The 27,545-nt window shown below is 41.2% G+C and overlaps 1 protein-coding gene across 1 annotated transcript in view; it reads left to right on the top strand.

Moving 5' to 3' along the window:
- col13a1 (collagen, type XIII, alpha 1) overlaps positions 1-26,975 on the top strand; it is a 60,020-nt gene extending 33,045 nt beyond the window's left edge. Inside the window, exons 22-35 of the mRNA XM_061690089.1 lie at positions 83-139; positions 222-245; positions 342-395; positions 995-1,039; positions 2,257-2,391; positions 4,569-4,610; positions 4,722-4,772; positions 5,010-5,036; positions 5,139-5,225; positions 6,192-6,227; positions 11,986-12,039; positions 12,107-12,160; positions 15,235-15,270; positions 26,854-26,975. Coding sequence (XP_061546073.1) covers positions 83-139; positions 222-245; positions 342-395; positions 995-1,039; positions 2,257-2,391; positions 4,569-4,610; positions 4,722-4,772; positions 5,010-5,036; positions 5,139-5,225; positions 6,192-6,227; positions 11,986-12,039; positions 12,107-12,160; positions 15,235-15,270; positions 26,854-26,973 — 822 coding nt within the window. The 3' untranslated portion in view covers positions 26,974-26,975. The remainder of the gene's footprint in view (positions 1-82; positions 140-221; positions 246-341; positions 396-994; positions 1,040-2,256; positions 2,392-4,568; positions 4,611-4,721; positions 4,773-5,009; positions 5,037-5,138; positions 5,226-6,191; positions 6,228-11,985; positions 12,040-12,106; positions 12,161-15,234; positions 15,271-26,853) is intronic.
- Positions 26,976-27,545: the final 570 nt, after the last annotated feature.

The following is a 27,545-nucleotide window of genomic DNA, read 5'->3' as shown; positions in this document are numbered from 1 at the left end:
TCCAGCATGTTACAATTTCAACTTTGTGTACTAATAATCATTATGTCAGTGATGAAATGTATATGTTTATCTCATTTTATAGGGCCCTGCAGGTCCAACTGGCGAACCAGGAAAAGCTGAACTCCATAACAATGAAAATGTATGATACTTTTATTGCATATTTGTACAATCCAATTAAATATTCTGAAAAATTACTTGTCATTCAAATATTTCCTTTACAGGATATTCGCAACATACATCTTATGGTAAGATTTTGGGGGGGGTTAATCATCAATCAATGCATATGTGCATAAACAGTCCCATGTAAGATGTGTAAATGGCCTCTTCCGTCCTACTCCTAGGGTCCGCCTGGATTACCTGGACCTCCAGGGCCTCCTGGGTTCACTGGGACAAAAGTAAGAAATGTTTTTAAAACAGAATTGGCAACATGGAGGAAGTCAAATTAACACACCATCTTCTCCATCTTCAGCATCTGTAATCGTATTTAATGGCAATACACTGGAAGACTATTTTGCATTGCTGCCCCACAGTGAAAAAGGTTATGGGTTCAAATTGGTGTCCAATCAAACCTTTGGAGTTGCGTTTGCGTGTTCTCTATATGCTTCCATGGGTTCTTTCTGGGTATTTCCAGCAATTTAGAGTCTTCAATTAACCAACCCTGCATGTTTTTGGGAAGTGGGAAGAAACCGGCGTGCCCGGAGAAAACCCACGCAGGCATTGGGAGAACATGCAAACTCCACACAGGCGGGGCCGTGATTTGAACCTTGGTACTCAGAAGTGTGAGGCAGATGTGTTAACCAGTCGTCCCCCGTTCCGCCATTTAATTAGTTAAAGACTCTAAATTACATGAAAGTTTTAATAAGTGTGACTGGTTGTATGTCTCCATGTGTCAGTTCTGTGATTGATTGGTGATCTGTCCAGGGTATGTAGTAGTCATCAGGCCTAAGCTATTTGATTTCTTTGCTTAGTTGTCATCTATGTTTTGTATCATCAGGGTGACGTTGGCCTCCCAGGTCCCCCAGGCCTTGATGGAGAGAAGGTACGACATTTATACAAATATTCCTGTACCGATATGCAACTGGTTGGACCCTAAAGCAGAGGCATAGCGTAGAAAGAGTGACTTGAAGTCTTTATAAATGAAAACAAAATGTGCAACTGACAAGTAAGTATATTACGTTCACACAAAGAACAAAAAAGAAAACTGGTGGAACAAAGTGTTATTGAGGTGTAGGAAAAATTATATTCAACTAAGGGAAAAAAAATAAAAGATGAATAAACAAAATGCTAATGACCAATAAAGACAAAATGGTAATATACAAAGTACAAAATTAAAGACTAATAAACTAATAGACTAATAAAAATTTCACGACCATAGGGTGCACCGTATTAAAAGGTGCAGTCTCAGTTACGGGGTCCGTATTTAACACATATATAAGGTGCACCGTATTATTGGGTGCAGGCATCTTAAAACATACTGTAACATGCATGCACGAGCCAAAGCCACCCCATAATCCCATTGGTATCACAAGACAAGTCCAGATCTGTGTGACAGACCACCAAGAACTCCACTAAAAGAGGTTTAATAAAGATCTGATATTGTATTTCAAAATAAAAGTCTCCGAAAACTAATAAACTAAATTGTTTTAGATTCAAATTAACCTCGCTGGATGCACACAAAAGGCGCGCCGTATTATAAGGCGCCCCGTCCATTTTGGAAAAATGACTTTTAAGTGCGCCTTATAGTCTGAAAATGCGTTAGGCAGAATAGTGATCAACAAAAGTCCAACAAACAGTGACTAAAGTATGAAGGAGTATAGCAAGATGGAATAACAGGAAAATACCAGAACATTTTGAGAGAAACAAGATCCCCAAAAATATTCTAGCAGGAACAATATCCAATATGGGCTTAAGACAGAAGGCAGCAAAGCAAAGACAAAGGATCGATCTGGCGTCTTCCTGGTGTGGCCACAGAGCTGAAGACTGGTAGCTGATTACAATAGCTCCCAGGTGCACGCCTCCCTGCTTAGGTCCTCCCTGCGCCGCATAGGGGAAACAAAAAAAAAAAAAAAACTGGGAAGAGCCAACTGACAGAATAAAAACGTACAACTCAGAGTGGATCTTGACAATTTTTTGTTTAATGTATAGTATATGGCATGCATGTTTATTATTTCTAAGTCTAAGTCCTATACATTCCTCACTGGGATGTAATTTACAGTAAAATAGATTAAATAATCAATGTCCTGATTTCAACTCCAGGGGCCCAGAGGGAAACCTGGAGAACCTGGTCCCCTGGGCCCAGTTGGTCCTGAAGGTCCCAGAGGAGAGGGTGGTGTAATGGGTTTCCCAGGACCAAAGGGAGACGAGGGAGACACGGGTCCAGCTGGATCACCAGTGAGTGACAGTATTAACTGTAAACCAAACCCAGTCACTCAACTACCAATGGGTTCTTTGAGCAATGCCTTGGAGTCACATCTATCATTAGAGGAGGTCTTTATTTTTCAAGTGACCAATTCATTATCAAATTAAAGGCTCACTAGCTTGGAAGAAACCCCAGAAATCGATTTATTCTCCTCTTGGACTCCTTTTTTGTAACACAAAATAAGGAATTTGTCATATATTTTGCAATGCATATCATTTTGCTTGTTTGTGGGCAGCATTGCGTCCATGAAAATTACATCCCTGTACAGCGAAGAAAAATGACACTTTTTAAAAAATGCGTTTAAAGAATACTTCCATCAAATCAACTCAGCCAACCTTTCCCATTGGTAATGATGACGTCATGATGACAATGTTTGACATCCTTTCATCATAATTGTATGTTAGATTTAATCATTGCCGTCATGAAATGACGATGAATCTCAGATAATTCACTGCCCGACCATTGAGATAATCTCATCAATCCTTGAATTGAAATGATCTGCCACTGTAATCATATCTATCTACCCTTCCTCGGTTTGTAGGGTTTAGATGGCCCTACTGGTGAAAAAGGGGCTACAGGGGCCCCTGGCCCAATTGGATTACCTGGCGCAATGGTACGCAATGGTGCCCCTTGGTATGAATATTTAATGTTCAAACTGATATACTTGATTGTTTTTAGCAAATAATGATTAACTTAGAATTTTATGGCTGCAACATGTTCCCAAAAAGCTGGGACAGGGTCATGTTTACCATTGTGTTACATCAACTTTTCTTTTAACAACATTCAATAGACGTTTGGGAACTGAGGACACTAATTGTTGAAGCTTTGGAGGTGTAATTCTTTCCCATTCTTGCTTGATATACAGTTTCACCTGTTCAACAGTTAGTGTCTCTGTTGTATTTTACGCTTCATAATGCGCCATACATTTTCAATGGGAGACAGGTCTGGACCGCAGGCCAGTCTAGTACCCGCACTCTTTTACTACAAAGCCACGCTGTTGTAACGCGTGCAGAATGTGGTTTGGCATTGTCTTGCTGAAATAAGCAGGGGCGTCCATGAAAAAGACGTTGCTTGGATGGCAGCATATGTTTCTCCAAAACCTGTATGTACCTTTCAGCATCAATGGTGTCTTCACAGATGTGTAAGTTCTTCACAAAGCCCCACATACCATCACAGATGCTGGCTTTTGAACTTTGCGTCCATAGCAGTCCGGATGGTTCTTTTCCTCTTTGACATTGAGGACACGACGCCCACAATTTCCAAAAACAATTTGAAATGTGTGCTCGTCGGACCACAGAACACGTTTCCGCTCTGCATCAGTCAATCTTAGATGAGCTAGGGCCCAGAGAAGCCGGCGGCGTTTCTGGGTGGCTTTTGCTTTGCATAGTAGGGTTTCAAGTTACACTTATGGATGTAGCGCTGAATTGTATTTGCTGACATTGGTTTTCTGAAGTGTTCCTGATCCCATGTGGTGATATCCTTTACACGTTGATGTCAGTTTTTGATGCAGTGCCGAATGAGGGATCGAAGGTCAGAAGCATTCAATGTTGGTTTTTGGCCTTGCCGCTTAAATGCAGTGATTTCTCCAGATTCTCTGAACCTTTGGATGATATTATGGACCGTAGATGATGAAATCCGTAAATTCCTTGCAATTGTATGTTGAGGAACATTGTCCTTAAACTGTTCGACTATTTTCTCACGCACTCGTTCACAAAGAGGTGAACCTCGCCCCATCTTTGCTTGTGAATAACTGAGCAATTCAGGGAAGCTCCTTTTCTACCCAATCATGGCACCCACCTGTTCCCAATGAGCCTGTTCACCTGTGGGATGTTCCAAACAGGTGTTTGATGAGCATTCCTCAATTTTTTCAGTCTTTTTTGCCACCTGTCCCAGCTTTTCTGAAACGTGTTACAGCCCTAAAATTCTAAGTTAATGATAATTTGCTAAAAACAATCAAGTATATCAGTTTGAACATTAAATATCTTTTCTTTGTAGTGTATTCAATAAAATATAGGTTGAACATGATTTGCAAATCATTGTATTTTGTTTTTATTTATGTTTAAGACAACGTCCCAACTTCCTTGGAATTGGGGTTATATATATATTGTGTGTGTGTGTTTAAATGTGTCTTTAATTCCTGTTTTCTCAGGGCACAAAAGGCGAGCCTGCGGAAGGAGGAAGGTCAGAGCTGGTATGTTAGTTTTGACAGTATTGTATGAAAATGTTTTATTAAGTCAGCTTTTATCGTAACCACTAACTTTATTTATTTTATGTTTTTTTTTGTTGTTGTTGTTGTTTTTAGCTCTATGGTCCTCCAGGTCCCCCAGGGCCATCAGGACCAGTTGGCCCAGCAGTGAGACAAATATTCTATTAAACCAAACTATAATTAAACATGATGCCATAGACTAAGTAAAAAAAAAACACCATTATTGCACGTGCAAATGCATACATCAATATTTCTTCTTATTACAATAATGTCATAATGCTTTTCAGTCATGGCCACCTGAAATACATACTGTACTGTCTATGCAACTCTGACAATGAAAAATTATCATCATCATAGGATATCTGTATTTTTTTTCTCTTTTAGGGATCGCAAGGACCTTCTGGGCCAAAGGTAAAGTATATATTCTCCCTCTCTCGCTCTCTTGCGCTCTCTCTTTCACTCTCTCTCTCTTGCTCTCTGTATAATATATATATATTTTTTTACATATCACAGGGAGAGCCAGGCCTAGGCCTCAGGGGAGAAAAGGGAACAACAGGTCAGAAGGGCGACAAGGGAGACAGAGGCCATCTTGGACTTCCTGTAAGTGCCCAAATACCGTTGAAAGTTTTGACACTATTTTTTTTTTTTTTTTTTTTTTAGAATAGATTGGTATTGAAATTTGTTAACAACCTAACTTTTAACCATTAATTATATTCACTAAGGTTTATGAATAATATAAAATTTTGATTCAACACAATTGCAGTTTTTATTTTTAAATGTGGCATAGCAAAGGAAAGGCTACTACTAGATAATGTAGTACCCAAACGAGAATGTGCTAGACCTGTGTTGTTATGGGCCACCATTAATTAAGTGAATTAATTACTGTTTGGACTGTTTCATATTGGGATGCAATAATATAATCGTACATTAGGATTGCCATTCTCAAGTCTTCGATCACACTTTTAATTCAAAACCTTACATAAGTGCATGTAGTTACTCTTGGGAAATAAAACTTCTACTGTATATCTAAAACCTTCCAATGACCAGGCATGATTTAAATATTATACATAAGTACACTTAAAGGTTTTATCTAGCTTATTTCACATGCATTAAATGTCAGACTACAAATTTTCACATACTGTATACTGTAAGTGATATTTGTTACAAATATAGCTACCACTCATTGTGAAACTTGTTGTGGGTGTTATGTAAATTTAATTATGTGAATTATTTTGCCCATGAGTTTATTGTGAGGAAACACCTTATATACAAAAATCGAAACATTGGGAATTCATAGTTTTACAGTGAAGTTTAACTACAGGATGACTGGTCAAAGGAGTTACTCCCACTCACAATTATTCACTTATAAGCGCTATCATCACGCTTATCTCCAAACCTCCGTTACACATTTTTTTTTTGTCACCATCTGAATGTGTTGTTGAAGTCACTTGAGTCACAGCTTCACTCACCCCCACCACCTCTCCAATTTGACCCCACCCCACCCCACCTTCTTCCCTCTATCTTCCCCATCACCTCTGCTCTCTAACTGTGTACAACGCTATCCAGGGGGCTCATGGGTTAGACGGCAGACCCGGTCCAGTGGTGAGTGGCGCAAAAGTCATGTTCCGGCCCCCTTCTCTCCTTCCTCCACCTTGTCTTCCTCCTCCACCCTTTGCTAGCTCGCTTGATGTCTGCCATGTCTGCTTGTCTTGTCTGCTTGCTTTCCCGCTTATTGTGTTTGTATTGTCTCAGGTTTAGCTGCAGGAGGTTTAGTGAGGAGAAGACTGTTCAGGGTTCGGTTGGGAGGACTGAACTGGTGTTATTTAAATTTCTACTGCAACACAATGGCAACTATATAAATACTGTATCTATACATATATATATATATATATATATATATATATATATATATATATATCCATCAATTTTCCATATGATTATTTTTTGATTAATCCTCATCCACAAATCCATCAAAGTCCTCATCTTCTGTATCCGAAATGAACAGATGGGCAAGTTCTCCATCAAACATGCCGGGTTCTCTCTCGTCATTGTCGGGGTCAGTCTCGTTGCCGGGGGGCTGTTCAGCAATGATGCCGGCTTTTGCGAAACCTCGGACAACAGTCAAAGCAGATACCTTAGCCCAAGCATCCACAAACCATTCACTTATGGTGGCGTAACTCGCCCGCCGTTGCCTCCCAGTCTTAGTAAAGTTGTGTTCGCCATCTGTCATCTATCGCTCCCACGTCGCTCGCAACCTCACTTTAAACGCCCTATTTACACCGATGTCCAGCGATGGAGTTCCTTCGTCAAGGATCCTGGAATCCAAGCTCCGAGTTCATTTGCTGCACTTGGTTTTTCACAGCGGCTCTGAGATGGGCGCGCATGGAGTCACTGATCAACAGGGACGGTGACGCGTGGAAAAAAAACATCCGGTCTCTTTACATACACCTCACTCAGCCACTCTCTCATTTTCTCCTCGTCCATCCAGCCCTTTTGATTGGCCTTATGATGACTTTGGCTGGAAACCTTTCTTTAGGCAGCGTCTTCTTCTTAAAAATTAACATAGGTGGCAGTTTCTGTCCATTACCATGGCAACCAAGCACAACAGTAAAAGTCAACTTCCCGTGCCCCGTTGTGCGTATCACTACCGTGGTGGTCCCCCTCTTCGCTACAGTGTGGTTCACCAGTATGTCGAAAGTGAGCGGCACCTCGTCCATGTTTGTGATGTGGTTGTGCTGGATGTGTTTGTTGGCAATCTTTTTACTGCAGTAGGAGCGGAAGATGGCCAGCTTTTCCTTGTAATCTGCCAGAGGTTTCTGCGCCACGGTGGTCCTTGCCCGGATGGATAGATAGCGCCGTTTCATAAAACGAAAGCACCAAGACGGACCTCCTTGAAAATGTTAGATTTTCATTTCTTCTGCAAGCGTTATTGCCCTCAGTCGAATGATGACTGTAGAGACACTTCTCCCGGCTGTTCTTTGCTCATTAATCCATTGCGGAAACAAGGCGCCTTGTTTCCACGGAAACTCAGCTTCGTTTTCTTGACTTGGCGAAGCTCATTTTCCTGCTTCCTCCACTTGCGAACCATGGATTCGTTGATCTTGAATTCTCTCACGGCTGCTCGATTCCTATCTTCCTCCGCGTAACTGATAGCTTGCAGTTTAAACTGTTCTTCGTAAGCGTGTCTCTTTGTCGGTGCCGTTTTCGGGGTCCGTAGCCAAATCGATGTTGTTTTGCACAATGACACCCCGGCACTATATACCTACTGGGGGCGTGCCTTTAGCATCCTCTTTCACGTGCACACTTCCCCCTTTAACGTCTGCATGCTGTCCTCAGTCACGTCCACCTTTCCTCTACATAATAGATATATTTACAGATTTTGGAACTCGGTGCACACATAAGGCGAGACCGCATTATAAGGTCCATTTTGGAGAAAATGTAAGACTTTTAAGTGCGCCTCATGGTCGTGAAAATATGGTAGTTAGCTTGCAGTTTAAACTGTGCTTCGTAAGCGTGTCTCTTTGTAGGTGCCATTTTCGGGGGTCCTTAGCTAAACCGATGTTGTTTTGCACAATGCACATACTATATACCTACTGGGGCGTGTCTTTAGCATCCTCTGTCACGCGCACCCTTCCCCTTTACGTCCGCATGCTGTCCTCAGCCACCTCCGCTTTTCCTCTGTATAAGCAGCGTGTCGGCAGGAAATGCTCCCAGTCAAGCGGAGCGCTCGTCACACAACAACATTTATAGATTTTGGAACTGCATTATAAGGCACCGCATTATAAGGCACCCCCATCCATTTTGGAGAAAATGTAAGACTTTTAAGTGCGCCTTATGGTCGTGAAAATACGGTACTACGACATTTTGCAGTTTGTTGCCAGTGTATTCTGGTGTGTTAATGATTTCATCTATCCATCTACTTTTAGGTCTTCGCCGTGGTCGCTTTGTGTCCAGTGGTATCCAATTGATAGTTTCTGTGGTCCACCTTTTGTCAACTCTTTGGGCAACGTGGCCATCCCATTTCCATTTAAGGCTTTTTATTTTCTGAATGACGTCGGCAACTCGCGTCTGCTTTCTTATCCAACTGCATCTTTTCTTGTAGCGAATGCTCATTTTCAACATTTGGCATTCCATGTTCCTTTGGGTCACATGTAGTCTTTGTATAACATTGGCATTCGTAGTCCAAGTTTCACTACCATAAGTGAGGACTGGTAAAATACATTGATCGAAAAGTTCTTCTTCTTTTCAAGCAAATGGGAAGATTGTTCTTGAATATAACACTAAGCCTTCCATAAGCCTGCCAGGCAAGCTTTATGCGCCGTTCAACTTCAGTGCTTGTATTTTCATCCATTGTTACATCCATCCATCCATCCATTTTCTGAGCCGCTTCTCCTCACTAGGGTCGCGGGCGTGCTGGAGCCTATCCCAGCTGTCATCGGGCAGGAGGCGGGTACACACCTGTACTGGTTGCCAGCCAATCGCAGGGCACATACAAACAAACAACCATTCGCACGCACAGTCACACCTACGGGCAATTTAGAGTCTTCAATTAATGCATGTTTTTGGGATGTGGGAGGAAATAGCCATAATCCTCCATTTTAATATCTTTTTGTGGACAGTAATGATTGAAGATGACCTTCGTTTTGCTTTTGTTCATTTTCAGACCTGAGCGACGGCTTTCTAACTCTAATTCCTGAATACGACGCTGTAGTTGTTCAGCATCGTAGGAGAATAAAATGATGTCGTCTGCAAAACGAAGATGGCTCAAATAAGCACCGTTAATTTTTAGTCCTTCTTTTTCCCAATTGAGGTTTTTAAATATTTCTTCAAGGCAAGCTGGAAATAGCTTCGGAGACAGTGTGTCGCCTTGCCTGACCCCTTTTCCTAGACTTATTCGCACTCTTTCATCATCAATTCGTATTGAACCTGAAGAATTGTTGTATATTGATTGTAGAATGTTGATATAGGTCGGCTCTATCCCTTGATTCACAAGTACTAGCGCCTGCTGTATTGAAGTGGTGGTGACTGAGTCAAACGCTTTTTCATCGTCGATGAAGGCTACACACAGAGGCATTTCGTACTCGTGTCATTCAATTTTTTTTTTTAATTGTCTGTATGTGGTCTATAGTATTAAAAAGGCTACGAAAACCAGTTTGTTCTATCGGCTATGCTTCATTCAACATGAAGGTTGTCTAACATAATCTAGGAAGTGTTACACACACAGAGCTAATAGTCATAACATAACAATAAAGCATGTGAAGGTTGTCTAAAACTAATAGAAGTAATATTTGATATATAAATTAAACATACATTTTCCAACACAATATATATATATATATATATATATATACATTCACACACAGTTGGGTATGGAAAGTATTCAGACTCCTTAAATTTCTCACTCTTTGTTATATTGCAGCCATTTGCTAAATTCATTTAAGTTATTTTTTTTCCCTCATTAATGTACACACAGCACCCCATATTGACAGAAAAAACAGGATTGCTATAAGTATTCAGACCCTTTGCTCAGTATTTAGTAGAAGCAACTTTTTGAGCTAATGCAGACATGAGTCTTTTTGGGAATTATGTAATGATGCATACCTGGATTTGGGATCCTCTGCCATTCCTCCTTGCAAATCTGTCAGGTTGGATGGTGGACGTTAGTGGACAGGCATTTTCAGGTCTCTCCAGAGATGCTCAATTGGGTTTAAGTCATGGCTCTGGCTGGGCCATTCAAGAACAGTCACAGAGTTGCCAAAGTGCTCTTAGGAACCTTAAGTACAGCAGACATTTTTTGTAACCTTGTCCAGATCTTTGCCTTGCCACAATTCTGTCTCTGAGCTCTTCAGGCAGTTCCTTTGACCTCATGAATCTCATTTGCTCTGACATGCACTGTGAACTGTAAGGTCTTATATACACAGGGGTGTGGCTTTCCTAATCAAGTCCAATCAGTATAATCGAACACAGCTGGACTACAATGAAGGTGTAAAAACCATTTCAAGGATGAGCAGAAGAAATCACAGCACCCGCGTTAAATATGAGTGTCACAGCAAAGGGTCTGAATACTTATGGCTGTGTGATATTTCAGTTTTTCTTGTTTAATAAATCTGCAAAGATTTCAACAATTACGTTTTTTTTTCTGTCAATATGGGGTGCTGTGTGTACCTTTTAATGAGGGAAAAAAATGCACTTTAATTATTTTAGAAAATTGTTGCAATATAACAAAGAGTGAAAAGTTTAAGGTGGTCTGAATACTGAATACTACTACTACTACTACTACTACACGCACACACACACACACACACACACACATATATATATATATATATATATATATATATATATATACACACACACACACACACACACAATATTGGGAAGACTGTCTCCACGATTTCATCCTGAATGGGTTTTGTGAGGCAAGACACCGATATTGTAGCTCAACCCAAAACAAATCCTAGGTTGATGAGGTAAAGCTCATTGCTCTGTATGTGTAATTATTCCACATCAAGGTGCCATTGTGGACGTTACTGTTCATGTTACTATCTGCACCCCGCAAGCAGTTTGCATTGAAAATTTTATCCATCTGCAATGAAATCTATTATTTTCTAAACACAATTTATGCATTCTGGTTCGAGAACCAATTGGCAATCAGTTTATCCCATTGGAAATATTGCCAATATAATTGATCAATTTGAGGGTAAAACACATCATAGAATAAAATATAAATCCCGAATCAAGCACGATAAAGTAGGGGAGTGCCCTCGCCCCAAGCATGGCTGGAAGCGGTGCTTGACTACGTATGCGTGAGCACATGGCAGGATACACTGTATACAGCATGTCTTTCGGTACTTATAATGTTGCCCAGTGTTGCTTCAAAATTAAGATTTTGACAATGTAAACCTTCAATCCCGACTCAACAGTCTTTTGCCCAATGATTCTTAAGCCAGCCAGATTGCGAAGATGAGCATGTGGAGACGCCCATGCTTGCATGCTGAGATGTTACACAATTGTTTTTTGTACACCTTCCATACAATACAAGCGCCGACTGAATGACCCAATGTTTTCCTCTTGAATCCTGACTGCTATTCAGATACAACTGCAGCTGTTGACGTGATTCTTTTCCCCTACTTTTTAACAGTCTGGACAGTAGTTCAACAAGCTTAGTGTATTAATTATACTGTATATGTTTTTGTGATGGAAAATTACTCTTTTCTCCTTCCTTTTTTAAAATCTATTTTTTTCTAAATAAATTGCGTACATTATATTTCATGAAAGCTTGTTGATGTGCTGATCGGAGATTTGTATTTAAATGCTGATATCTTCTGCCCTATAATTTCAGTCTTTTTCTGTTTTGAAGGGTCTGATAGGACCAGCAGGAGTGCCAGGACCAGCAGGACCAAAGGGAGAGAGAGTGAGTTTCCAGTATGACTTGAGATTTCCATTTCAGAGACAGTAGACTGGAAATTCTGTCATTGCAGGGTGAGAGTGGAGACGCAGGACTACCAGGACCAATCGGCCCGCAGGGCATTCCTGTAAGTCACTTTTAATTAAAAATAAATATTTTAGATGAAAAAAAAACCCTAACTTTTTTCATGATGCAATGTATGGAATAATGAAACGATGACTAAAGAAATTAAATGTGGCAGTGAAATTCATATATTGTACAGATTCACTACACACAGAGTCAAGATTTTATATCTTATGATGTTGATGATTATAAAATAGCGTAGAGCAAACAAAAATCAAAGTTGCCGTCTGAAAAAAATGTATATTACATAAGAGCCAATCAAATAAAAAAAGTATGTTCGTTAATATGCAGTCAATACATAAAATATCCCTAACACGTAGGGAAAATGTGTTATGAATCGATGAAACTAATATTGAACCATTTGGCCATAATTGCAAATGGTATGTCTGGAGCGAACAATACACTGCTCGTCACCAAAATCATAATATTTTGGGGCTGTTTTTCTTTCGCTTGAACAAGACAAGACAAGGTGGTAGAAATTATAGACGGTTTGAAATAGAAGTCAGTGTTACCACAAACCCTTCAGGCTTCTGCTAGAAAGCAAAAAACTATGGCAGGGAAAGCCTACTTGAAGATTTGAATGTCACATGTGGGGAGGAGCTGGACCCAAGAGCAGGCGGAGGCAGATGTAAATTGATGAACAGTTTATTGAGGAAAGGTTATGGAGGTGGTCCGGGATGTGTTGGCAGGCGGCGGCGTGTACAGGTGTAAAGCTACATGTAAAGTATTTCATGTTGTTGTAATTATCGAGCTGCACCTCTACATGCTGTATCAGCAATGTACCATTGCATATCGTCTAGTTGGCCATTCCTGATGTTGTACCGACTGCTGCAATTGTTTTAACTCATGGAAATACTGATACACTGTGTCCAGAATTATTAGGCATTTTTTTTTCTCATTTTTTAGGATTATTTTTATTATTCACCAAACACAGTGCTTTAGGTTCATCCAAAACGTTAATAAACGTCAAACAAGAAGATATTGTTTAAGATATTAAAAGTGAGGTTTAGGCTTTCTTAGGAGAATATCATTATGAGGACAATTATTTGGCAACGATTGGTGTGCAGAATTATTATGCAACGAAATGAAAAACAAATTTTCCCATCTCACTTTTTGATTTTCATTTGTTCAAGTCAGAATTATCAACAAATTCAAAACTTTCCAAGGGAAATGGATACAAACTGATATATAAAAATTTGCCAACATCGTCAACCTTATTTTCAAAAATGGTTCCTTTCATCAATGGATTCTGTCAGTTTTTTTTAATTTGTAGTTGATCAAGTTGATGTGCAGCAGAAACCACAGCCTCCCAGACATTGTTCTAAGGGGTGTGCTGTTTTCCCGTCACTCGATATCGATCGTTTAAGAACACTCCACATGTTCTCAATTAGGTTCAGGTCAGGTGAGTAAGTTGGCCATTACATCTGTTTTACATATTTCAATCCAGCCACGCAGAGGACTTGGATGCAAATGATGGAGCATAAAAATCATTGTCTTTTTGAAAGATGTAGGCTTCTTCCTGTACCACTGCCTGAAGAAAGTGTCTTTTAAAAACGGAGAGTATGTTTGGGAGTTCATTTTGAGCCCAACTTCAACCAGGTCCAACCAGTTCACCTTTAATAATACCAGCCCATACCAGTATCCCACCTCCACTTTCCTAACATCTGATTCGAAGTGGAGCTCTGTGCCGGTTAGCGATCCAGCCACGGGTCCATCCATCTGGTTTGTCAAGTCACTCTAATTTCATCAGTCCATGAAACCTTTGAGAAGTCTGTCTTCACATATTTCTTGGCCCAGTCTACAGGATTAGAGATGCTTCCTACTTTGTAAATGATCATGGTGTGTGAATTCAGAAACATTGTTTTTTGTGCGTGCACACGTGTGTGTGTGTCTGTGCGTGTGGTGTTTTTAAGGAAAACCTTTGACGATAATGGTTTGCCATTTGGGGACTTGTATGGTTGACTTGCCAAAATACTCTCTCTCTCCAAATCTCTATCTCCTCACAACCCCATTTTGAAGCATAATGATGCATTTTATAGCTAGTATGGCGCCAAACCACTCAAATCAGAATCAGAATCATCTTTATTTGCCAAGTATGTCCAAAAAAAACACACAAGGAATTTGTTTCCGGTAGTTGGAGCCGTTCTAGTACGACAACAGACAGTCAATTTACAGAGAATACTTTTGAGACATAAAGACATTGACAAAAACAGTCACTGTGCAGTAAAGGGTTGCTAGTTATCTGGTAATGCCGGTACAAATTTAATTTAATTTATTTATTTTTTTGACAATTTTTTGACAAAGATCTCAGTTTTTTTGACAAAGATCTCAGTTTTTCTCTATCACATCAGGTTTTTGAACAAACTGAGAACAAAGTGGAACAAAGGAAATATATGCAGTACCTATGTAAATAAAACACTAAGATGGAATAGTTACAAGCTTTGAAAACAAAAAAAACAGCATAAAACTAAATAAAACTTATAATGGTATGCCCATAGTTACAAGGTTCAGCGAAAAGCCAGCACAAATCTTAATTCCTACTATGCTAGCTTTCTGTTTGCAGATATTGATAGTACTGACATATTGGGAGCGGCATACACCTTTCACCTGTCCCTCAATCGTGACTGCACAAACAAGTTGCCACATAGCTTGAGATGAGTCCAATCGTAATCAGCCGGCAAGTCTTACTACAGATTTGATTTGATGATTTTGCTTTTCTGGAGGGTAAGCTGTGGAGAAAAAACTTGACATGCTAGAAAAAAAACTGATTCCAATTTTGGAATATATATAAAGTGTTCATCTTGGCACACGCTCATTACACAAATACACAGCACCTTGTTGCTTAAATCCATTAAGCATTCAGGTTTATCCAGCTGGGAGCTAGGAAATATGCCTAAAAGTGACGATATGGTCAAAGTACTGACTTGCCTAATATAATTCTGCACACGGTGTATTTATCTCTGCCGCACTTAAATTTGTAACTGCTTTTTGACTGCAAAAAGGAAATTGACTTGGACAAATGATCTGTTTCTTTATGTATTTACGTATTTAATTATTATTGTTTGTTTCCCTTTTCAGGGATTTGCAGGGCCACAAGGACTCAAAGGGAATCGGGTAAGAAATATTAATATACGGGGATGAAGATATTGAAGCCAGTGCACATACTGTATTAAACTCACATAGACCAAAGCAGTGTAATTCCACAGTTAACTAAACACTTCGTCTTTGGAAGTAATGTTTCAACACAGTCAGTGGCTACTTGTGTTGTTTTTGTAAAGGGACATTTTATGCTCAGTTATAATTGTAATATTTTATTGACACAGTCAACTAGCCAAAAATGAAACATTATTCATTGGAGATTTATAGCACCTTAGTTTCCCCTCAAATATAATATACGTAAATAGTATTTATTTTTTAAACTTTCTTGAAACTGGTGGTATTCAACATGGATGACTAACACTGTAACTGCATCTAAGAAAAAATGGTCCCAATTAAATTTGACTTGTTAATTTTGCTGCCACTGAGCTGAGTTGTGATTACTTCAAAGGCTCATAAGTACCATAATTTCACATGTATAATGTGCATTTCTTTCCCCCCAAAATTCCCAAAAGTCAATAGTGCGCATTATACATAGGTACTCACTTTTTTATCATGCATTACATACACACAAAAACAGGTTAGTCAGATAGTTTGCTTTGAGTCTGTGATTATGAATAATGAATGTTAACATGAGATGAACTGAAGATGCACTTGACTTGATCATATCAAAGACTGTGATGGAATGACCCTGGAGAGTATCTCTCCTGCCATTGTTTACTCTTCCATTTTGGATAGGAACATTCTGTCTTGTTGAGATAAAGTATTTGCCCAGTTCCTGATTTTGGATTTTTTGCATATCTATCACACTTAAATGTTTCGGATCGTCACATATCTTAACGCTCAAAAGCCCATGGCCTGCGCATTTCACCCAATGATGCCGATACTGCCAATAGTGCTCAGCCAACCAAAATGACTCCAAGAGTACCACAATGACTTACCCAGGAGGTCACAAAATAACCCACAACGACAAACAAAAAAACTGGAGACATGCCTGTACTCAGTTAAGGTAAGTGTTCATGACTCAACCATAAGAAAGATACTGGCCAAAAATGGCATCCATTGGAGAATTCCAAGGCGAAAACCAAGGCTGACGAAAAAAACATAAAGGCTTTTCTCGCATTTGCCAAAGATGATCTTGATGATCCCCAATAACTGTAGACTGATGAAACAAAAGTTAAACTTTCATCCAAAACCCTCCAATATGACTGAGTTAAAACAATTCTGCTAAGTAGAGTTGACCAAAATTCCTCCACAGCAATGCGAAAGACACTTCTTTTCAGTTATTGTCGCCAAAGGTGGAACAACCTGTTAATGAGGTTCAGGGGGAAATTGTTTTTTCACAGAGGGTTGGATTTGTTTTTTTTTTTATATCCCTAAATCAACACTAATGTCATTTAGAAGCTGTGTTTTATATTTCCTTGGGTTGTCTGCGAGATATTAAATATTCTCGGATGATCTGAACATGTAAGTGTGCTAAATATGCAAAAGAAATCAGAATGGGTGCAAATTCTTTTTCATAGCAGTGTATATACAATGCTTACCAATTTTTTTTAGACCACTACTCAGTGCCCAAATGTCCATTGAAGGGGTGAAGATGCCCTCAACGAACAGCATTGGCAATTACCAAAATCATTTTTTTATGTTTATGTAATGATTAATACACCAGTAAGTAGAAGCTTTTTTACAAACAAAATGTGAACACTAAAATGTAACTAATATTGTTGTCCATGGATTTTAAAATGTACTCTTTTACAAAAAAAGAAATAAATGTAAAGAGCACTATTATTTCTTGATTAAAATGCCAAATTACTGGTGGATTGTTATGAGGCTTGATTTCCAATTTATTTTAGAAGCCCAGTGAGCGTACTCAAATTTGGGTATAAAAAAAAGCTGAATTGAGTTTGAAATTCTTCATTCCTATTGAAAATGGTAAAACGTCACGGGCTCGCTGAAATTGAAAGAGTCTGCATTAAAGCACTTAACAATGCTAGATGGATTCCTTTCATTCTTTTTTTGTTTTTTGTTTTGTTAGAGGTGGTCTCATAAATGTTGTTAAGCACTGAGTATTGGACATAGCTAGATTAGCTATTTTAAAACCTTGAAATGAGACATGTTTTCAGTTTGTTGAATCATGCTTTTAATTTACAGTGACTGAGTTCCAATCATAAGAAATCATGTTTGATGTTGTCCACCATGTACAGTATAAGCTGACTGTGATACCCTACCTCTAAAATAATGTTCCTGTTCCTTCCTATTAACATGTTCCTTGTTTAATATTTCCACTCCCATCAGTCAAGTCTTCACATTTCATAGCCTTTTTCAACACATTCAACTGACTTCCATAGGATAAAAGAATCTCATTCAAACAAACGTGATTATTCGACATGGTGAATGAAGACCATACTGCAGAAATAGAAACAATTCCAAATTTGTTGAAAGTTCCATCTAGTTGAAAGTGTTGACGATAAAGCTATGGGATAGTGTAGGTGTTTTTACTCTTGTCCTATCTTCCTTTGTATCCACAGGTCTTCCTATCCCCTTTTTCCTTCCCTCCACCTTGCCCTAAGGCTCTTTTTCTCGCAAGGATTGCCCTCTCTCCCTCTCACAAACCTTGGCCTCCTGCTCCTCCTGCTCCTGCATTCTAATTCAAGTCCTGGGTTAATACGTCCTCCTCTTACACTTCCTTTTTGCCTATTCCTATTCCTTCTTAACAGTACATTTACCCTGCAAGTGTTCATAAATCAAACCCTGACACTTAACCCCTATTCCCCTAAATGGCAAGCAATGCTCTCCCATCATTGCATGTTTCTAAAGTTGTATGTTTTTACATATTTCTGTAACAAGTCAAAAGATACATGGTAAACGTCTTAGCTTTAAACGTGATCTTAAAATAGTTGCCTGTGATTCCATTGCTACCTGTCTTTTTTTCCACGTTGTGTCCATTGACATGTCAGGATTTGCGTGCCAAAGGATAAGGCAGCCGGTTATATGATGTTAAAGTTGCCATAACAAAACCTTGGAATACTGACCAACCTAATTCCTCTTAGTACGTGTACTTACAGTTTAGCCAAGCTACCATTCTCTAAGTCAAAGCTTACACACTTGGTGTGCTTGAAACCTGCTTATGACGGAATTCCTTTCCTACGGCAAGCCCGTAAATCAGAGCCTGCAGTAGTCTCTCAGTAACCTGCGCTAACGCAGTAGTTAAGTCCTAATTACAGTAAATATTTGAATGAAAATGTCCTCTCAGGCAGCGATATAAAACAATCAAATGGAGTAAGTTATTGTCCCGCATTACTACATGTACTTCCACCACTGTGCAAACCTCAAGGAGTAAACCAAGGACTCCTTATGTAACATAAAATATTGTTTTTCCTTTGATCCTAAACAGCCCTTGACCTTGGTGTGCAGGTGTTCTATTTATACAAAAAACATGTACAGTTGATTTAAAAAGTTCACACAGACCTGCTCAAATGCAAGATTTTTGTGATATTAACAAAATGAGACCAACATAATGTATTTCAAAACTTTTTCTACTAATAATGTGACCAATAACCTGTACAAATAAAGGAAGTAAATATCCACAAATATACAAAGGGAAATAATGAAGATACCCAAATGTGCACACCCTTTTATAACTGATGATGTGGCTGTGTTCAGAATTAGCCAGATCACATCCATGGTGTAAAAAGTTAAAAATGTATCTTCGTCTCATTTTTTATATCACAAAAACCTGTTTTGTGACCAGGTGGGTGGAGACTTTTTACTGGATATGTACAATATTCCATGTTAAATAATAAAACAACAACACGCAGAGAAAATCCAAACTCTACAGAGGCGGGGCCGGAATTTGAACCCCAATCCTCAGAACTGTGAGGCTGATGTGCGAACCAGTCGTTCACTGTGCCGCCAAAACAATAACTAGTTATTGTTAAATTCAAAAGCTAGTTTAAAAAAACTTTTTCGAATTTCTCTTAACAGGCACTATGCATCGTTACAAAAAGGATAACCCTTGCTGCATGTTATTGATTAACGTACATGCACTGTGACTGCTGTGTAGAATGATCCATATGTAGACTACCCAACGATTGCAGGGAACACCAACTAAAAAGTCACCCAATGACAATACATACTGAGATAACGAAATCATGACGATTTTAAAATGTCGGCAAGACATTGGGCGGATATGTTTAGGAAGAAGATGGCTGGGGGTATTCCAGCAAGCACCCTGAACACACTGGGAACATTTGTGCTCCAGGGCTACATTAGATTTTTTTTTTTAAATTAATGAATAAATGGGCCAGGTCATTCATAGATGAGGTAGAAAAAATTGAATAGTTTATTCTAATAATAAAATAATAATTTTCATTCATTCATTTCCCACACCGCTTATCCTTACTAGGGTCACAGGCGTGCTTGTAGCCTATCCCAGCTGACTCTGGGCGAGAGGCGGGGTACACCCTGAACTAGTCGCCAGCCAGTCGCAGGAAAATAATAATTTTTTGTTCATGCAGTTCATCCACTTCATCCAGGTCTTCCGGGGGGACACCGAGGCATTCTGAGGCCAGCTGGGAGTCATAGTCTCTCCAACGTGTCTTTGGTCGTCCCCGGGGTCTCCTCCCAGTGGGACGTGCCCGGAAAACCTCACCAGGGAGGTGTCCGGGAGGCATCCTAATCAGATTCCCCAGCCACCTTATCTGGCTCCTCTCAATGTGGAGGAGCAGCAGCTCTACTCTGAGCTCCTCCCGGATGACCGAGCTTCTCTGTCAGACCGAGCTTCTCTGTCAGAACTCTGTCAAAACCAGAGGCGAGGGAATGGACAGTTAAAGAACAAATGTTTTTTGGGCAACCAGTTGGTTGGAGACCAATAGCTGCTGGCGGGCGAAGAGGTCTCGTGGGCTGTGTCCGGGTTGGCAGGTTCTGGAGATGAGCAGGCTTGCAAGGAAGGAGTCCGGTGGTCAATGAGTGGCGGGAGACAAACACAGGTTGGCAGGGAACAGAGGCAGTCGGCAGGCTGATCAGATCAGAACAATTCTCATAAGTCGTAATGGGTAAAGGGTGCAGGATCGCAAAATTACAAACTCGAAGGAGATGGTGGTGTGGTGGAGTCCAGGGCCATCTTAAATAGGGCAGCTAATTGGGGAGCGAAAACTGCTGCTGAGTAGGTCCAATGCACCACACCTGCAAGAAACCAAACACACACACACACCCAAACGCCCACTGGGGCAGAACTCAGGGCGCTGAGACAGCAGACCTAACAGTACATCCCCCTTCAACGGGCGCCACCTGGCGCACGACAAAGGCGATCAGGGTGGGCACGATGGAAGTCACGGATCAGTGCCCTGCACAAAACCTGCCGGGCAGGGACCTGGCTCTGCTCCACCGGGGCATAGCCCTCCCAGTTGACCAAGTACTGGAGGCCACGCCCACGGTGCCACACATCCAGGAGCTTGTTCACCGAGAAAGCGGGATGCCCATCAATCACCCGGAGAGGAGGAAGGGTGGTATTGGGGGGCACGGAGGGCTTGAAGAAATTGGCTTAATCTGCGAGACATGGAAGAGGGGTGGACGCGTAGAGTGGCCGGGAGCTTGAGGTGCACAGCACAAGGGTTCACCAGAGCCTCAATCTCAAATGGACCAATGACTCGGGGAGACAATTTCTTTGATTCTACCCTGAGTGGTAGAGTGCTGGACTTGAGCCACACTCTTTTATCAACAGTGTAGGCAGGTGCGTGAATATGTCGACCTTGGAACACTGGCGAATGTAGGCCTGCACAGAAGGGACAGAAAGCTTGCTCTCCTGTGAAGGAAAGAGTGGTGTGGGAGTTGATAGAAGGTGAAGGTGGCTGCTCCATGAAGCGGGATGAGACAGACATAAAATGGAATGCAGTCCCCAGTGCTGGTTAGTGCGCTCACATTGTCCATTGGTCTGAGGATGGTAACCAGACAAGAGATTAACACCACTGCCGAGAGCTGTACAAAATGAGGTGAACTGTGGGCCTCTGTCGGACACGATGTCAGAAGGGATGCCATGCAAGCGAAAATGTGCTGGGCCAATAGGTCGGCGGTCTCTTTGGTCAACGGGAGCTTGGGAAGTGCGATAAACTGGGCTGCCCTTGAGAACCTGTCCACCACAGTGAGAACGACGGTGTTTCCCTTTGAATGGGCCGGTAACGAAGTCTAGGGCAATGTGTGACCAACGCGCCTGGGAATAGGGAGTGGACTAAGCAGACCAGACCTTGGTTTAGAGGATGTTTTATTCTGGGCGCATACCATGCATGCCGACACAAAAGACCGGTGTCGTCCTCCATGGTGGTGAGGAGTGGGCCCACTGCAGCCCCTGAGAGCATACAGAATCCATGACAAACAAAGAGTTCTGGGGACCCCCACCAGGATCAGATTTCTCAACTTGGGCCTCCTTTAAACCTGGGCGATAGGATAAGGTGAAAGTGAAACGATCAAAAAACAGTGCCCACCTGGCTTGACGGGGGCTCAGTCTCTTAGCAGAGCGGATGTATTCCGAATTCTTGTGATTGGTCCACACAATGAATGGGTGTTCTGCTCCTTCAAGAAAATGCCGCCATTCGTCCAATGCCATCTTCACCGCTAAGAGTTCCCTGTCTCTGATCCCATAATTCCTCTCCGCCTCAGACAGTCTGCGAGAAAATAAGGCAGAGGGGTGTACCTTACCATCCGCCGGGGATCGCTGGGAGAGCACCGCGCCAACTCCTCCCTCCGATGCATCAACCTCAACAATAAATTGTCTATGTGGGTCTGGGTGAACCAGGACAGGAGCTTTAGTTGACAAAAAGCTAGGTCAGCCCCGTCTTACCAACGGAAATGTGTCAAGGTAGATGTGCGAGGTGTGAAGTGCGAGTGCAACTCGACTGTAGTTTTGAATGAACCGTCTGTAAAAATTGGCAAAGCCAAGGAAGCGTTGCAGCTACTTACATGTCAAAGGCTTTGGTCATTCGGTGCCCGCGACTACCTTGGCTGGGTCCATCTGGAGCTGCCCCTCGGCGATGACATAGCCCAGGAAGGTGGTCCTAGGAACATGGAACTCACATTTTTCCGCCTTCACGAAGGGCTTGTTCTCGAAAAGCCTCTGGAGAACCTGGCGAACATATTGTTTGTGATCTGCGCTGGAACTGGAGAAGATCAAGACATCATCAATGTACACAAACACAAATTTTCCAATCATGTCATGCAGGACGTCATTGACCAAGGCTTGGAAAACAGCAGGAGCGTTGGTCTAGCCGAATGGCATGACGAGGTATTTGTTGTGCCCACTATGAGTGTTGAATGCCATCTTCCACTCGTACCCCTCCCATATGCGGACAAGATGGTATGCCTGGCACAGGTCAAATCTGGAAAATATTGTTGCTCCATAAAGAGGGGGGAAAGGTGTAATCAATCAGGGGCAAGGGCGACTGGTTCTTTATGGTGATTTAGTTAAGACCACAATAATCAACACATGGAGGATCTTGTCCTTTTTGTCCACAAAGAAAAAATCTGCTCCCACCGGTGAAGAGGAAGGCCGAATTATGCCTGCTGCCAGCGACTTGCTGATATAAGTTTCCATGGTCTCCCGCTCAGGACGTGAGATGTTAAAGAGCCGGCTGCTGGGAAGTGGTCCACCAAGCTGGAGCTCTATAGCACAATCGTATGATCTGTGCAGGGGCTGATACAAGGCCTGGTGTTTACTAAATACTTGAGCTAAGTCGGGGTAAATTACAGGAAGACGCACAAGACAAATCAGGTTCATCACTTGGACTCTGACCACGAGGAGGCCCCGCAGCTGTCAACAAGCAGTTCGCATGACAAAAATTGCTCCAGGAAGTTATCTATGGCACTGTCCATTCGATGCCGGGTTGTGGGTCTTCAGCCAAGGCAAGCCAAGCACAATCAGAACTTGCAGGCGGTCAAAAACATGAAAACTATTACTTTCTGGATGGTTACCTGATAGTTTGAGAGAAACAGGGACGATTGTTTCTTTGACACGAGAAATCAGCTGCCCATTGAGAGCAGTGGCCTTCTTCGGAGCGGTTAGAGTTTGCAGATTTATTCCCAATTGATCCACAAGTTGGCGTTCTATCAGATTCTCATCTGCTCCGGAATCTACGAGGGCGAAGACGGGCAAAGACAAGTTATTCCACCAGATGATAGAAGAGATCTTACAACGGGGGGGGAGGGGACTTGAGTGACTCACCAATGCCTCCGTCCTCATTGGTGAGTCCACCAGTTTGATGGATGTGTGGGACATTTGGCGATGTAATGGCTAGCATCTCCACAATACAAACACAGATTGGCTGACCTCCTGCGTTTCATCCCAAAAACATGAGTGGTAGGTTAATTGAAGACTCTGAATTGCCCGTCGGTGTGAATGGGAGTGCGAATGGTTGCTTGTTTATATGTGCCCTGCGATTGGCTGGCGACCTGTTCAAAGTGTACTCCGCCTCTCGCCCGAAGATAGCTGGGATAGGCTCCAACACACCTGCGACCCTAGTGGAGGATAAGCGGTGCGGAAAACGGATGAACGAATGCTGGTCTTGTCATTAAAATAAAATGTTTTTTTGCCACTCAAAACATGCAAGATTTATTGAGCTATTCGACCCTCTGTAAACCATGGATGAATCCAAGAAAAGAAAAGTTTCTGAAGAAAATGTAACATTTAATGCAACGTGTTACGGGAACTATATTAAAACCAAACACCGCTCACGCCTCACAGATGACAGCTTACAATCTTGTATGAAAATGAAGTTGACGTCTAAAGTCCTGTTGTGCCAATGCTGTACGCTGAAGTTCAGGAGCAAAAAATCACATTGACTCGGTAAAATAACTATTTTAATTTGCTATTATTTTACATTGTTAAGTGGAAGCAACGCTATAGTTTTTTTTATACAACACAAAAGTATCATATGCAGTGTTTTGATGTCTCCCAGTGTTTTTGTTTTTTTCTGTGGCAGCCGGTCCAAATGGGTCTTTGAGTATTTTACGTTACCAGCCCCTGTGGTAGACCAATAGTATCGATTTAGTGAAGTTTATTTGAGTTTCATGACGAACGATACTGTTTGATCAGAAATTAATCTGGGAATGCCAGAATATTACTTTAGATTTATTCATATGAACGGGATCACGTAGAAACAGAAACTCCAAGTTTGTTTCAGGAAGGAGAAGAGCAGTAGAAAGCTAGGTTTTAACATACAAAACCTGCTAGCGAGCAGGTTAGCTTCATGGAGTCTGTTACCGTGGTGACTGACTCGGAATTTCTCTTACCCGCAACAGATAATTACGACTTTACCTCATCTCAGGGTTAACCTCCTCTGAGTTTTCACATAACCTGCTTCCTGGAATACCCACCTGGTTAGTTTATATAAATCCAATCCCGTTTCAACGCGTAATCTGAGGAGACTCACATTCTAAAGATGAACTTTTTCCCTTAAATAATTATGTCACATTGCACTGGGGTACAATTATCAGAATCAGAATCATCTTTATTTGCCAAGTATGTCCAAAAAAACCACACAAGGAATTTGTCTCCAGTAGTTGGAGCCATTCTCGTACGACAACAGACAAAGTCAATTGACAGAGAACACTTTGAAGACATAAAGACATTGAGAAAAACAATCACTGAGCAATAAAGGGTTGCTAGTTATCTGGTAATGCTGGTACAATTTATTTATTTTTTTGACAATTGTGCAAAAAGCTGCAGAGTCCTCTAGCACCTAGAGCAGTTTGAATGACTAGTATAGCAATAGTCCGGTGCAATGACCATTGTGCAAAGGGCGCCGAGACTTCAAGGAGTGTATGCGGTTAAAAGTGACCGGGCACTCCGGTTTCCTCCCACATCCCAAAAACAGGCGTGGTAGTTTGATTGAAAACTCTAAAATTGCCCGTAGATGTGAATGTGAGTGTGAATGGTTGTTTGTATATGTGTGCCCTGTGATTGGCTGGCAACCAGTTCAGGGTGTACCCCGCCTTCTGCCCGAAGAAAGCTGGGATAGGTTCCAGCCATCCCGCGACCCGAGTGAGGATAAGGATATAAAGATGATTCTGATTCTGATTCTAATTGTGACTCTGATTCTCATTCTGATTCTGATTCTGATTCTAATTCTTATAAGCGGCTCAGAAAATAGATGGATGGATGGAAAACATGATCAAAACGATCCCTGTTCCCAACAGAGATCAACTACAGCTTTGTGCTCCACCATTCATGAATCAATGTGAAGTATTTGCGTGCATACGTTTATGAAAATATGTAGGGGAGATTCTGTTTATTCTAAATAAAAAAAATAACTTAGCCTGTTTTCAAAAGTTTGTGTTTTCTCTCTTCAAAATGATTTTCTCCCCAACTACCTCTGCACTAAATCACCAATTCTGTTATTTTCTTAAAATACTGAACAGCACACCAAACCCTCTAGTTATTTAATGTAAGGTATTTCTCCTGTTAAATTCATAACACATAGTTCCATAAGCAGAATCTAAAATTTCACCAGAAAGGAGGACTAAAGTTTGTTATTTGTTTAATACACTGTTGTTTGCAGGGAGAGAGGGGCAAGAAAGGCAACAGGGGGGCCAAAGGGGATAAGGGAGACCAAGGAGCACCTGGATTAGATGCCCCATGTCCGTTGGTATGTCAGTTATCTGTGTATAACTAAGAGCCAAAAGAAAGGGTCACTGGTGACAAAATCTTATTTTTGGCTCTGGTTTTCAGTGATTCTAATCAACCTCAGGCCTCTTTTCTTTCCCTAGGAACAAGACTGGCGGGAATAAATCATTGATATGAGCATCATGTATTATTTTTCGGGGGGGGAGGGGTTAAGCCTCCTCTTTTTTGGCTGAACAACACTAGCAGTTGAAGACACGCAAAGTCTCAACTTATCTTTGGTCTTCAAATGCCAAGCCAATTGCGTGCATGCGCAAAGCCATATTCACAATTGTAATATAACTACGATTTCAAAAACAAATGAACATTTATCATAATTCCAAATCAAGTTATCCTGTTCACTTAAGGGGGAACAAAACTTTTTTTATTTATTTTATTATTATTTTTTTTTTGCAACAATACGTTGTATGTGGCCCCATCAGTCTCAACACAGAATTTGGATTAATATTGTGGTCGTGGAATAAGAATTAAACAGATGAATTCACCAATTTCCACCCAACTCGGGGGGGGGGGGTCAGCATGTTCGGAAATACCGCCGTCGACCGTACTTAACGTCATAACGTCTCTCGCGTTTGCGTTGCAAAAGTAAGACGGAGGAGAATTGATCAATTCCTCTGTTTCATTCTTATTCCACGATCGGAATATCGATCGGAATACCGTGTTCAGACGAGTGAATTCTTCTCGAAATACATTTCGGGTTTTAGTTCCCCTTTAAGGAAACGTGTATCATTATGAACGTTGATGCTCTCATCTTAGTGAACTCTGTTCCTGTCAGTCAGGGTTGCCTGCATGTTGAGGTAAACCCGCATCAACATGCCCAGCGGACCGAAGGGCGAGTCATCATGTCCCCAAACAGCGGAGGACAAACGCTTAGCTACTGTGGCAACAAAGCTGCTTTTTTTTTTTTTTTCAATGGATGATTTCACAAACAGGGTTTCCGAGGCTTTAAAGGAGAGAAAGGTGAACCGGGCCTGCCAGGCCTGGATGGGCTGGATGCCCCTTGTCCTGTGGTATGGTGCTCTCTCTTTCCTCCCCAGCATGCATTTACCTAACATCAGAGTTGCACATCGCACCATGAACTAAAAAGTCTTAGCTTTATTAAGTTTTGCATGGTAAGTTTGCATGAAAATAATAACCATTGTCAAGTAGCTTATCATTGTCTTAATTCAGTAACTTCTTCCACTGACCATCTTGGAGAGAATCATTGCATATATCATTTATATCATTTCATTTGAAGGAAGTACAATCGACTCGTGTTCTTTTAGCTCCATCACCACTCGTTAACGCACTAATCGTGACTAACACATTACCTCGCAAACTGTCGTTCTAAATCAATCACACTCAGAACTTTCATAACAATAATTAATCAGCGTTTTCTCTTTCATCTCTTGCATGGAGCACCAATTCTCTTAGGCAACATTACCACAGGTTGTGCGAAGCGCAGTTAAAAGCGGATGGACTCATTGGCTAAATGAAAGCGGATGTTTTCCCTTATGGTTTTCATGCATAGACCTGTTTTGACTGTCAAATCTAGTTTGAATTCAATTTTACTGCTCCACTTGAAAACTTGACATTGCAGAACCTCCGCAAATCACTGGATGCCGTCTGTACTGTATTTCATAGT

This window comes from Phycodurus eques, chromosome 11 (genome assembly GCF_024500275.1).
Source record: "Phycodurus eques isolate BA_2022a chromosome 11, UOR_Pequ_1.1, whole genome shotgun sequence".
Taxonomy (NCBI): domain Eukaryota; kingdom Metazoa; phylum Chordata; class Actinopteri; order Syngnathiformes; family Syngnathidae; genus Phycodurus; species Phycodurus eques.
Note: the sequence above shows the minus strand (reverse complement) of the source record. Positions and strands in the feature narration are given on the sequence as shown.